Source organism: Myxocyprinus asiaticus, chromosome 31 (genome assembly GCF_019703515.2).
Source record: "Myxocyprinus asiaticus isolate MX2 ecotype Aquarium Trade chromosome 31, UBuf_Myxa_2, whole genome shotgun sequence".
NCBI classification, from domain to species: domain Eukaryota; kingdom Metazoa; phylum Chordata; class Actinopteri; order Cypriniformes; family Catostomidae; genus Myxocyprinus; species Myxocyprinus asiaticus.
The window spans coordinates 41,619,555-41,634,133 of record NC_059374.1 but is presented as its reverse complement, the minus strand read 5'-3'; the positions used below and the strand labels follow the sequence as shown (position 1 = coordinate 41,634,133).

Here is a 14,579-nt window from a genome sequence, read left to right as displayed (position 1 = left end):
TCTCTAACCCCCCCGTCTCTCTCTCTCTCTCTAACCCCCCATACCCTCTCTCTCTCTCTCTAACTCCTCACTCTCTCTCTTACCCTCTCTCTCTCTCCCTCTCTCTTACCCCCCCCCCCCTCTCTCTCCCTCTCTCTCTCTCTCCCTCTCTCTCCCTCTCCCTCTCTCTTAGCGTTCAAGCTATTCAGACAGATTCTTCTCTTCTCTTTCCAGTGGATACTGCGGGGAGCAGACGGCTCGCCTAGTAGGATGGATTGTTGAAACTCCCTTGGCGGGAAAATTCATTTATTTATTTCTTTTCATTTCGGTTCCACCACACTCTCTCGTCTCCATCCATCTATCTATCCATGTGTCCGGACGCGTTCTGATTTGGGCAGAATGCGGATCCAGTTGCTGATTCCGCTGCTGTGGGGACTTAATGAAGGGGCTTTTCCAAGCAGTGTCCAAATCGGTGAGTTACAACACTTCCAACATGATAGATAGATAGATAGTGTAAAATGATTCTAAAAAGGTAAAAGGTTCTTTATAAGCTCAACTACATTAGGCTATTCTGTATCTACTTAAAAAAAATGTTTAAGGCTCTTAACTTCTATACTGTGCTCATTGACAAACATAAAATAATCCTATTTAGCATCTAATTCTGGGTTCTGCTACTGTTTACAAGCCGAAGAACCAAGGGTGTAACCAAATAGATAGATATATAATTAGTTGGGTAGATTACTTTACTGATTCCATATGATAAATTAGGGTGCACTATTAGCCAGACAACCAAAACTGAACAGTACTCAGAGCTTGCCACATAAAATACACTAAATAAAGTCTCATTTACACAACATACACAGTATACATTACAACAAATAGAAAAAAATTTGAAGAATAAAAAGACAAAAGTATAGACTACATTATGCAATAAATGCTACTAATTTTACACCATGTGCACATAGAGTAACTATTGCATTTGTATTATATTGCAAAGTGTTCACATAAGTATCTATTGGACATTGTAGGCAAATCTAAAAGTTTAAGAATCAGTCACCACCCATATCGGCTGACCACTTTTCAGAGTGTTGGGGATAAGCGTGTCCCCTTCAATATATACGGTGGTTACAGCTCTGCAAATTACCCTAATCTGGTGCTATTTAGAAGCATTTTTCTTAAGCGTGTATTGCATGCTTATAGAATCAATTTCTGATTCTCTTTGCACTTTAAATTGCACTGTATTGTTGGGGTGGAATTATGTTTTCAATGTATTATAGTTGTCATTATGTATTATCCTAATGTGGCTGTGTGGTCCACATAATAAAGGTGAGTGTAAATACATGCATTGATGTATACTACATGAGTGCGCGCGCCTTTGTACCTTTCCCCTCTAGTTTAGAGCATCACTGCAGTATTCTGTCTCTCTTGAGCTGTCTTACTCTACTGGTGTGATGTGGAGTGGAATTCCCTCTTCCTTTCGAGTACGATCAAAGTTTCCCATTTCAATGGAATCAGAGCTCTGTGTCCGATTAATATCCACAAACCACTAACACAGTCACCCACCCCCCTCTCTTTCTCTTACACACACTGTTGTCTCTGTTTTGGGTGTGTGTCCCTCAGTCACCGCATTGCTCATTTAGATGGAGAGTCTCGCGCCCTAATAAGATGCGGTCGCTGACTTGCGCACCTTTGACAGCACTGCCGATAAAGTTAAAACGCTAAATATGAAAACACACACTCAAATATACACACACACAGAGAAAGAAAGAGAGACAGAGATGCGCACATACCACATGCACACACGTGCATGCAGTGCCTACTGATATTTACATATCGCTGCAATGCACAATGTTTGCAAATAAAAGCACATTATGGGATCTCACACTGCAGTTTAGACAAAACGTCCACCAAAAAGTCATTAAAAGAGAAGAATTGGAGGATATGACGAAGTATAACGTGATATCATCCCTGCTAAGTACAGAGTAGTACAACAAAGACTGATTTTTCATACAGATACAGTAATTGTAATGCTTAAAGGGATAGTTCACCCAAAAATGACAATTCTGTCATCATTTACTCACCCTCATATGTTCCGAAACTTAAATGGAGATGTTTAGCAGAATGTTGAATGTTGCTCTTTTTCGTACAGTGAAAATGAATGGGACTGTCAATCTCCAAAAAGAACAAACAATTACATAAAATAATCATAAAAGTAGTCCATATGACTCAAGGTTAATTGAGTTTTAAATTAACAAAACCTACCTACCTACCCTAAACCTTAATTCTAACCCTTAATGATAAGAGTCAGAAAAAGCAAATGTGAGATGAAAAAAACAAGCACATCATTTTGTGGTGCTTCTATGACACTTTAGGCTCACGTGTCGACTCGTGTGCACTTCAGGACTCATACCCTTTACATCACGCTCTATCAGTTGAGCTACCGCACAATTTGATCACACTCAAACAAGCTTGTACTATAAATGTAGTTAGTTATGTAATGCAAACATTAACCTCATTCTAACCCACGTACACATGTGTGGATGTTGTATTTTGGCTCTGCTATACGCAACACATAATTTAAATTAATTTAAAATGACTGATCTCAGTTTAGATGTCATGCGACAAAACAACATGGTGCTGATCACAGCAGAGTTTGTCTTTGGGAGAAATGCCAACAAAACTACATCTGGTAAAAAACCTAATTAAGATTTTACATTGAAACCTTTTTGAGTCAAAAGATTAGAGTCTCTAGTTTCATCCGATATGCCATTTTAAAAATGTTAGTGAATTATTGTGAAACGCCACACTGCTAAATACAGTGTACACTAATGTGTACAATAGCACAAAGTTTTCATTTGAAATCCTACATTTACTGTGCAATATCACATTGAGAACATGTTTTTGCTTTCAGAGACTTTAAATGGAGTTATGATGAAAATACAGTGCATTTTGAACTGAAACCAGTGCAGACAGACAGCACACTGGAGGTTAAGTCATCCACTAAATAAGGAGCAAGGGAGCAAGGGAACATCCTATAGCTTTCCTATGCAGTAAAGTGCATTCAATCCAAACATCCAGTCAAAAGTTCAGTTTCAGGCTGCAGATGATGTTTGCACCACTCAACATGTTTGGCAGGAATGAACGTTTCCTTTGTAAATATCAGTTAAATTAAGAGAGAATCGGCTACATTTACACAGCATCATATAAACTTGATAAAATAAATCTCTAACTAGTGACATCCACTTGTTTCACTCAACCATCACTTCATTTTAACCACACGTGAACTGCACGGCCGTTCAAATGCACGCACTCCAAAGCACATATGCTTACACTCAAACAGATGAAAACATCAATCACAGAGAAGGTAGAGGCATTTTAAAGTGGCCAATTAAAAATATTTTGCCTTTACAAAGTACTTTATGCAACCAGTTTAAACATTCTGTCCATAATAATATTATTTTTCTAACAAATTCTATGTTTCATAACACTCGTAGTAAAAACATTCAGTCAGTGAACCGGATAATTAATGCGCAGTATAGAGGGTTCAAAGATCAGAAATATCCAAAGATAGACAGTCTCTAACGGTATGAATGAATAGAATACAAAAGCCATACTGTTTTACTCACATACTAAAAGCTGTTTATTTGTATACAGCATAGAGTTACAAAGCATAGAGATCTGTATTTCCTGAGGTAATTTAATCTTCATAAAGGAGCACGTTTTGTGCCCCTGAAGGGCACTGCGGGAAAGGGACACCACACGAAGGGGTGTTTCAAACAAGAGTGGGCAACTCAAGCCCTCAACGGAGGGCCCTTCAACAAGGCCGTTAGCGAAGGTTACATGCGATGGTTACTTCGACGAAGTAATTTTACCGTCTATGATCACGTGACCCTGGGTGGCATATCCTTGGGATATATTTTAAAGCAAGGTTGTCGATCAGAACATATTACATGTTCAAACGCTCGGGCAAGCACTATAGCCCTTTTATAACAGATACTTCTCCTCCTCTGCAGTTTACATTCATCCTCATACATAAGATAGGAGACAGCCATAACCAGAGAGATTCTCCAAAAACAGGGCCCATTTTTTCCTGTAGGCTAGTCTAAACCCTGTGGTTTATTATTATCTCGTGCACCAAATAACTTTCGCCGAGAAATGTTCAATCATGTATTTTATATACATTTTTGTACAGATATATTACTGTTATTATTATTATTATTATTATTATTATTATTAAAACAGCAACAGTAAGCAATTTTAAATGATACACAAAAGGCAATGTTCGAAAAAAAAACTATTACAAAAAGTATATTTATTTGCGACAAATTAACAGCAATAAATAAGAGATTCCTGTTGTTAGAACAGCTGCGTGTCATGGTAACGTTTCAGGCGAAAATAAAGTGGAAGTGACGTATGTCTTTAATTATACCCTTCATCAAGGGTGTTCCAAACGGCCATACATGAGATGCGAGTGCTCTGCGATATTGACCAGGTGTGTTATATTCAGGTATGACTTTATTTCCAGAAAGAAGCTACTCTGAAAAGCTGAAAAAACAGTTTTCAGCCAATGAACCTGCATCTGTGTGGAAAGGCCTAAAAAGCATCACCAAGTACAAAACACCTCCCCCTCGCTCTGTAGAGAGTCAACTAATGGCTGATGAACTGAATGTGTTTTACTGCAGGTTTGAAAAGCCCAATCGCACACCCCTCCCCCGCTCTGATCTTCACTTCACACACACACCAACACCTCCTGGAACCCCCCTCCTCCCCGCTCCTGCTACTCAATCTGCACTTATGATCTGTGAGGAGGATGTGTGCCGGGTCTTTCGGAAATAAAAGACTAGGAAAGCTTCAGGCCCAGTCTGTGTTTCACCTGCCTGTCTGAAAGTCTGCGCTGACCAACTGGCCCCCATCTTCACACAGATCTTCAATAGATCACTGGAGCAGTGTGAAGTTCCCTGCTGCTTCAAATGCTCCACCATCATTCCGGTCCCCAACCCCCCCCCCCCCCTCCAAAAAAAAAAAAACACAAAAAAAAATCACAGGACTTAATGACTACAGACCTGTCGCTCTCACATCTGTGGTAATAAAGTCATTTGAGAGACTGGTTTTGGCCTACTTGAAGGACATCACTTGACCCCTGCTGGACCCCCTTCAGTTTGCTTACCGAGTAAACAGGTCTGTGGATGATGCTGTCAATATGGGACTGCATTATATCCTGCAACACCTCGACAGACCTGGGACTTATGCAAGGATCCTATTTGTGGACTTCAGTTCAGCCTTTAATACCATCATGCCTGATCTTCTCTCAACCAAACTGACCCAGCTCTCCGTGCCCACCCCAATCTGTCAATGGATCACCAGATTTCTGACAGATAGGCAGCAGCTAGTGAAACTGGGGAAACACACATCCGGGACCCTCACTATTAGTACTGGTGCACCTCAGGGATGTGTTCTCTCTCCACTGCTCTTCTCCCTGTACATGAATTACTGCACTGCAAAATACCCCACTGTCAAGCTCCTGAAATATTGCAGACGACACCACGGTCATCTGCCTCATCCACAACGGTGACGAGTCTGCATACAGATGGGAGGTTGATCAGCTGGCTGTCTGGTGTGGTCACAACAACCTTGAACTGAACACGCTCAAAACAGTGGAGATGATAGTGGACTTCAGGAGAAATCCCTCCCGCACAAACATAAAAGTCAAGTCAAACTCAAGTCAAATAATTTTTATTTGTGTAGTTGTTTATTTGTGCTTTCCCCAATACATATTTTTCCAAAGCAGTTTTACAGAAAATCAGCTGTAATGTCTGTAACGTCCCAAAAACATGAATAACCAACTCTCCTGGAAACATAAACAATTAAAAAAACTAAAAATTCACAACTTCGTCCTGCTGTCCACATAGGTGGTCATAAATTTTTAGGAAAACTATTTGCTCTAGAATTTTTTTTTTTGCATGTTCATTAAATGCTACTAGTTACAACTCAAAAAGGGAAATGGAAAATGCACACAGCAGTCACGTTCGGGTCTCAGGAGGTTAAAACAAGTCATGCTCTATAGTAAAAGCATTGTGTGAGGAACAGGGCAAAAAGTATGCGTTTATGAACTGATAATCTGCCGTTTTACTCGTGATTTGTGTGAAAGTGAATAAAAGTCATTTTTGTTGTAGCACCTCTAGTGTTCATTTCACCAGGAAACTGCCTCGATACGAACAACGAGCCACGTAAAAGTGCATCTTTTCTCTCTGCATTTTTTTACACGTTCTTTCTCTCTTTCCAGGTGGGTTGTTTATAAGAAACACGGATCAAGAATACACAGCTTTCCGCTTGGCCATATTTTTACACAACACAAGTCCGAATGCCACTGAAGCACCCTTCAACCTGGTTCCACATGTCGACAACATCGAGACCGCCAACAGCTTTGCTGTCACCAATGCCTGTGAGTGACACATGTCAATCAAAGTTGTGTGTGTTGGAACAGTCAAACTGAATTGAGTGTGGTCTGACACAGCGCTTTTAATGTGCACCGTCAACTATAAGTATGCTAGTGGTATTTTGACTTCCTGAAGAGTATAAACACTGTGACACTTTTTTTGAGCGGCCTGACATGGAGACTTCTGACTCAACCAATGGCGTGACATTTGGGCGAGACTATCTGTTTGTCATGCCAATGGCAGATGGGGAGTGCTGAGGAATGAGTGGTAGGAGTGTTTGGGAAAGCAGTTGCTAAGAAATTACACACTGCAGCTTTAAAGCTTTTTGTTGATTCTGTGTGTTGCAAATACATAAATATCAACTCTTGACTGTTTTTCAGCATTCTTTGGTAAGTGTGCTTGTGTCTTCTCTCTGTTTGTACTTGCTATAAGAATTGTGTTAAGAATTACTATATATCTAACACACATTTTGTAACACATTGTGTAATCGAGCTTGTGCAGCTAGAAGCGTTTTTGTTCACATATTTGCATAGTGTTCTTACAGCATTAGTCCACATCCAAATTAATATATTTTTGTATGATTTCGTCACGTTTACTCCTTTCATTCACACCAGAACAGTTCTAGATGCTTCCTTTGCTTAACACTTGATTCAACATTTATCAGTAGAGGCTGCATAAATTGTTCAGGGTGTGTCATATAAGGGAGACTAGGGCTGTTTAAAAAAAAAAAATGTGTGATTAATCGCAATCTTCATTTGAATGACCCCATCCCTGACATACAGCAAAAGATATTGAGATTTTAAGAATCTATATCAGCATCGTTCAAATGAAGATTGCAATTAATCGGACAAATAACGGCTACACAATTAACAAGAGTCTTAAAGATCACTTTTAATTTTTCATTTTACTCACAGTTTTGGTGAGGTATTCACAGTCTAAAGTGAACGTAAACAGCAGGACAAAAAGCAGATTTGTATCAAAATATCACACTGCCTAATAGACCTGCAGCTGTCTAGTATGTTATTAATAGGGATGTGCCAGGACGGTCGACTACTCGATTAGTCATCTAACAACTGACTAGTCGATTAGTGGGGTCGACTAATCACATTAGTATTTTTAGTGATGGTGGTTTTAATGAGAGATGCAATTCTCAAATGAATTGAGAGACGCAACATCTTAGAGAGCGTTTTTGCATGATAGCTTGCTCTGCTCATTGGTGAATAACAGTCAGCATTGTAAAACCCAAGCACCACATAAACAAGACGATCAGTGTCGGATGTTAAATCCTCTTCTGCAAGTAACATTCCCGTATTTGTGAGGTGCTGTTGAGAGATTAGTCTTTTACTGATTCTGTCTGACACTGCTTAAATAAATAGTTGCAGTAACACAGGTTAAAACTGCTTGATGTCATGAACTAGATGTGTACCCGCAATATTATCTTACAGTTATGCACTTTTGAATGTGTAGCGAGGATCGCCTTGAAACACTCCGGTAACACTGTAATTTTGCATTCAGGTTGCTCATAAGCAGTTTTGTGATGCTCTGCATTGGAGCCCTCCTTATTTCCTTTCTTACTTTGATAGTTTTGTGCAATAAGATGTTATAGTTATTGAGCTTATTTATTTGTTCAATATCCATTAGTCACCGTGTTGATGTGCTGCGCTAAGTGTCCGTATATTCTGAAAAGCTTCGGATCGGGGACATGTGAACAGAACAGAGCCTAATTATATATTATTATCCTTAACTCCGACTGGTCGATTATTACATTTGGTAGTTTTGCACATCCCTAGTCATTAATATTAATAAAACAACAATAACACAATAATTATTTTTTGCATTTTGTTGTGGTATAGAAATTGGTTTAGAGAATTGTCAAATTGCTTTCATATGTAAGCAAAATGGATATTATGGGTCCTAATTTAAGAGATCGCTAGTACTAAGCGCAGCGCTATGCCTTAAGTCATATGTGCAAAGTAAGTGGGCATGGTCATGAAGTTTTGGTATTTTTGTGCAAGCATGTGCGCAAGTGGGTTTGGCAAAATCGCGCACGCAAGGCGCTAATGGGCTGGGACAAGTTCAGTTTAATCTGGCGGTTTAATTTAATTCTTCTGCATCCTATTATATAGTCCATTCCCTCAAGCACCAGCGATATAAACAAAGACAGCACATTCATAAGAAGTTGGTAGTGTAAATGGACTGTATACAATGAATTAGAAGAATAGAAATATGGACTTACTTTCTTTTGTGCATTAACTGCGTCCTTGTTGAATGTGACATGCTCCTTTTATACACATGGAAAATGAATTAAATATTAAATTAAGTATTATTAATCATTTTCATCTACTGACACACAAATCATGGCTAGTATAAACAGTTATTGTATCAGCATGCATTGATTTAATTCATTTAATTAAACACAAATAAATATAACTAAAAATATTTCTAAATTCAAATGACACTTTAAATGAAACAAAAATATAATCAAAATAAAAAAGCGGTTAAAAAAATAAATAAATCATACCTAATACAAACATTTTACCCTCTCCAACTTCTACCTTTTGCAGTGACTTAAAATCACTCTATGACAACAGGTGGAAAGATACCAATGCAAATTAGATCATAAATACAACTGTAAATATAAACATAGTAATAATTGAAAAATAAATCATGAGCTATAGATAGTTTAACACAAACCTAATAAATCTTTGCTTCATAAAAAGGCTATTGTCAGGGACATAATTTGATGTTCCACCATAAGATTCAGAGTTTGGACATTAACTTCTGGATATGAATCTCCAAACTGCACATGCATGAACTGAATTTAGACCTTGCGCTGAAAAAAGATGTGGTATTAAAATGTTTTAGCGCTATTACCTATTTCTCCGAAAAATAGCAAATTGCCACTTCATTTCCATACAATACACCGACAGATAGTGCAAAAACACTCATGCTCATGCCCACTTGCATTTTGCGCTGACACAGAAACTGCGCTTAGAATTAGAGCTTTCACGAAAATTGAATAAGGCGTAGCGCACAGTTGGGGTGTGTAGCGCTGAGCTTTGCACACTTACTAAAATAGAGCCCTATAACTGAAACAGACCCGAATTAATCGGAATATAATCAAAATGGAATCAAAATTGGAATCAAATTAGCAAATCTGTATCGATACGCAGTCTTAAGAGAGACATTCAAAATGTGCAGTTCAGCAGTCTACCAGGTATGGAATGGAAAACAACCGCTAAAGAACCCAGAAACCCATACACTGACCTAAAGAACATCAAGAACATTTTCATCTGAGTTCTTGATTAGAAGAGGGTTCAATGCTAATCCTAAGAACCACTGAAGAACCTTTGACTGTGTGTGTTTTCAGTGCAGAACTAAGACAGAGTCCATCAGAGTCAATCCCAGTTTAACCTCTCTCCCGCTGGATACCAACCTCTCCTGCTCTAGAGTGCTAGACGCCCAGACTGAGTCTCCAGAAACTGCTGCTGTACCGAGGCAGAACTATGTGTGTGTGTGTGTGTGTGTGCGCATGTGTGTTATCTCTGCCCTGGCTGTCTACCAGCTCTTTTAGCCCTCATCAGCAGCGGAAAACTGACAGTTTTGGGAATGCTGTATGTGTGTGTGTGTGTGTGTGTGTGTGTGTTGAAGAGAGATAGATAGAGAGAATAAGAGAGAGAGAGAGAGAGAGAGAGAGAGAGAGAGAGAGAGAGAGAGAGAGAGAAGTGTAGGTAATCGTTTCCTGAGCGACTCCGCAGGATGCAGAAGAGAATACAGAGTGGAAAGGGTTTTTTCTTTTATCCTAACATACCTTTATCTGAGCGCTTTAAAGCACCGAGCAAAATCAATCTCTGAATGAGTTTGAGCACAGAGAGAGAGAGTGAGAGAGTGAAGAATAGAATGAGAATGGGAGGAGAATAAGGTGGGATCTATTTAATGAAAGAAGGAGAAATGGAGAAATTACGGGAATGAGATGTTGTCAAATGCAGGGGGACATGCGGAGAAGTAGAGGTGAATGGAGGTGAAGAGAGGGAGGAGATGAAAGAGAAGAGAGATATAAATGGATGGGCGTGTCATGACCTTTGTGTGTGTGGCAGTAAATGTTTAGAACGTGTGTGTGTGTGTGTGTGTGTGTGTGTGAGAGAGAGAGAGAGAGCGAGAGAGAGAGGAGAGAGAGATAAGAGAAAAAGATAGGGAGGAAAACAGAATCAATAGAAACAATGGACTGATAGAAGATGGATGGATGGAAGGAGGTGTGAAGTGGTTTGAGCTGAATTAATTGCAGTTCACCCTTCATAACAATCCCCAACCAGAATGTTTGAAGGATATCAACAAAGTGCTTCCTTGCAATGTTGTAACTATTATGATTCATAAATGTAAAAACTTCACTGTTATTCTACAGACATGGTCTAGGGTTTTTTCCAAAATCACTGAACCAAGACCAAAATGATCAATTGTAACTCCTCTAAGATTTCAAGCTACATCCACCAAACGCGCCACAGTCATGTTAGACAGACCAATCGATCTGTCTAGCAGCACTGTAGCAATAACTAGAACACCCTAAAGACGCCTCGCGACCAGCCAAAATAACCTGGGAATGTTTATTTATCCATCTATCTATCAAGTGACAGTCAGTCTATTGATCTACCTAGCTGACTGTTTATCTTTTTGTAATGTCTGTATAACCATCAAACTAGTTTAAACTTTCAGACAAGGCTTTGTCAAGTCAATATCAAAGTTGTTTTTGAAAAACCTTCCTATATAGTTATTATTTATACATTTAAAAATGTACTGAAGATTGGTGTCTTTTGTCATATTGCTGTTTTATAAAAGCAATAAGTCACGGGAGACCATGTTTCGTATTGTAGGGCTGGATATCGCTAGTCATCTTACAATACGATACACATTGCGATATGTCACGTCATGGTTCGATATATCACAATACATCATGATATCATGATTCGATTCCAATTCATTTCGGTATATTTCAGTTATAATGCCCATTTTGTTTACATACAGTATGAAAGAAATTGTTTAATTCAGCTAATGCTGTAATTACAGGGGACCTTCTAACTTGTTTAATTACGGAGCTATTAATATTACCATTTTTATTTGTATCATGCATTTTTTTTTATCATTTTTGTCACATTTTAGTTTTTTTAAAATATACAATGCCCACGTATCCCATCACTATCTTGAAATGCCGATATAAAGGAATATTCCGGGTTCAATACAAGTTAAGCTCAATCGACAGCATTTGTGGCATAATGTTGATTACCACAAAAATTACGTTTAACTTGCCCCTTTAACTTGCAAAACTCTGGGTTACAGTGAGGCACTTACAATGGAAGTGAATGGGGCCAATCTGTAAACGTTAAAATACTCACTGTTTCAGGGGGCCTGGGTAGCTCAGCGAGTATTGACGCTGACTACCACCCCTGGAGTAGCGAGTTCAAATCCAGGGCATGCTGAGTGACTCCAGCCAGGTCTCCTAAGCAACCAAATTGGCCCGGTTGCTAGGGAGGGTAGAGTCACATGGGGTAACCTTCTCGTGGTCGCGTGGTGAGTTGTGCGTGGATGCCGTGGAGAATAGCGTGAGCCTCATAAGTGCCTCACTGTAACCTCCATTTGAGTTATTTTTAAATAAAAGAGGACGAGTCGAAATTAACTTTTGTGGTAAACAACTTTATACCACAAGCACTGCCGATTGAGCTTCACTTGCATTGAACCCGGAATATTCTTTTAAATTGCATATATGTTTTGTTACATGTTTGTTGTTTACATGCCTGATTTGTACTATTTACAAGTATTTACACTGATACACAGAACAAGTTCTAAAATGGTACTGTCGCTTTAAGACCAGCGGCAGGGACTTTGACAGAAGTGAGAAGTGTTTGTTTTGGTCAATGATAACTTAGCATCCATGCTATGTGTGATTAGAATTAAATGTTTATTTTTTGTTGCTTTTGATCAATAACTGACTGTAGAGAACAGAAAGGGTATTAAAAGAGACATTATTCAAAGACATATGGATTGCATGAAGCGTGGCTCTTGTCTTTGGACACACATTTCATTGAAAGAATCTAAAGTTTTACTCCCAGCATGCAGTGAAAAGATTCTTCGGCAGCACGAGTGAAATATGAAAATGACCAGCCAGTGGCTAATCACACACAGTTTTATCTGCATATGCATGTGATTTAGGGCGAGGGTTGGGGATAGAAAGAAAGAGCAATCTTGGGATTTTAAGAATTGACATGAGGATCCTTCAAATGAAGATTGTGATTAAGTGGGAAATCTATCTTTTTGCCCAGCCCTAGAGCCAAACGAGTGAGAGAGACCAAAGTCTTATTAGCTCTGGAGAGTCCCAGAACACAGGCTCAATTTCAGTCTCTCTCACGACGCACCGGCTTCTTCTTTATTGAAATGCTGGACATGAATACACAAATAGGTGAATATACATAAATATCGATACATGGATCTGAAGTATCCATACAATATCGTAAGAAGAAGTATCGATATTTAATTGTATCAACACAGCCCTATCGAGTTGTGTCTAAAATAGGACTGGGTAAAAATATAGATTTTTCAATGCATTCCGATCTTCATTTGAATGATCTCAATATCGGTTTTTAAATCCCAATATCGATCTTTTACTTTATGCGGCAACCCTCTACAATAAGAGTAAATCACTTGCATATGCAACCAAATTTCGAGCTATGACACAAAAAATGCCTGTGATTAGCCACTGGATGGTAAATATTCAGATTTCACTCACCAGTGTTTGAGTAGTGTAGTGGGAAAGAAGTTCAACACCGAGATCCTGAGAGTTAAAGTTTGTTTCGACTCATTCTGTATTCTGTGCATCCAAAGACGAGATCCACGCAATCCATTTGTCATTCAAAAATGTCTCTTTTAATACCCTTTCTGTTCTTTACAGAAACAAAAAAGAAACATTTAATTCTAATCATGCATTGCACGAATGAAGTCAAGAAGCCATTAGATTCATCTCTCGTTCTTAAAGAGACAGTACCGTTTTTAGCACGTGTTCTACATATCATTATAAATACTTGTAAATAGTACACATTATTCATGTAAATAATAAACATACTGTGTATATATACAACATACTGTATGCAATTTCAAGACAATATTTTTATGATGAAATACATGAATTTATACATTTTTTAAAAAGTGAAAATGTGGCCAATATGATGAAAAACTAATGATAAAATATAAATTGTAAAATGTATATTTTCGTAATGTTCCCAGTTAGAAGGTCCCCTGTAAAATTAACAGCATTAGCTGAGAGAATATCTTTCATATATAAGCAAATTTGAAATTATAACTGAACTATGTAGGCTGAACTACACGTATGTTGAGTCACACAGCTACAAGGCAAACAGTGTGGGTCTCTCTCATTTAATAATGTGTGTTTGGTCGCTATTGAATAATACAGGTCACCTGTCTGTGACCTGTAGCTGTGTGTGTATCTGAGTGTGTGTGAGTGTGTATGATGTGCGTCATTGTTTATCTGTGTTGAATCATGATGTCTTTGAGATGGTTGAATGAATCTCTTAACTGACTCATTCATTTCGTCGCCTGTAGCAATTGTCCCACTGTTGCATCAGAATGTGTGTTTGTGTATTAGCATATTGCTCTTTTGGGTCATGTGTGGATTTGAAAGTGTGTTATTTTATAAGCCTACACACAGTGGCTGCATGTGTACACAATGCATCCCGAATGATGAAAAACTACTTTAATTCCAATCTGACTCAAACACATTTTCAAAAAATGTTGCTGCCTTTTTTAATAAATGTAACATCATACAACAGTTTTATGGTTATGATGGCCATAATAGAAAATGAAGGTGAAAGTGTTTCTAAAGGTCATCTCTGTTGGGTCCTTTGTATGGCACTTAGATAAATGCTCATCAATATTAACAACCCCAGAATACCTCCCTGACTGTATCTCATTCTGTCTCTCTCTTTCTCTCCCCTGTGGGGCTCCAACTTAACAAGTCAATGAAGACGTAGACCCAGAGGTCAACCCCTGCTGCAACCCTTCCTTACGGAAAAAACACACGCACACCCTGTATACCTCTTAGAGGCGGCCTATAATGACAAGTCCCTATTTATAAATCTGAACTTTTACTGTAATTGAGCC

At 38.6% G+C, this 14,579-nt stretch overlaps 1 protein-coding gene across 5 annotated transcripts in view; it reads left to right on the top strand.

Annotated features, from left to right (window-relative positions):
• The first annotated feature begins 225 nt into the window (after positions 1–225).
• Positions 226–14,579, top strand: part of LOC127422584 (glutamate receptor 4-like) — a 130,498-nt gene continuing 116,144 nt past the window's right edge. For all 5 annotated transcript variants that reach the window (XM_051666236.1, XM_051666234.1, XM_051666238.1 and 2 more), the window contains exons 1-2: positions 226–451; positions 6,263–6,421. In XM_051666236.1, coding sequence (XP_051522196.1) covers positions 379–451; positions 6,263–6,421 — 232 coding nt within the window. In that variant the 5' untranslated portion in view covers positions 226–378. The remainder of the gene's footprint in view (positions 452–6,262; positions 6,422–14,579) is intronic.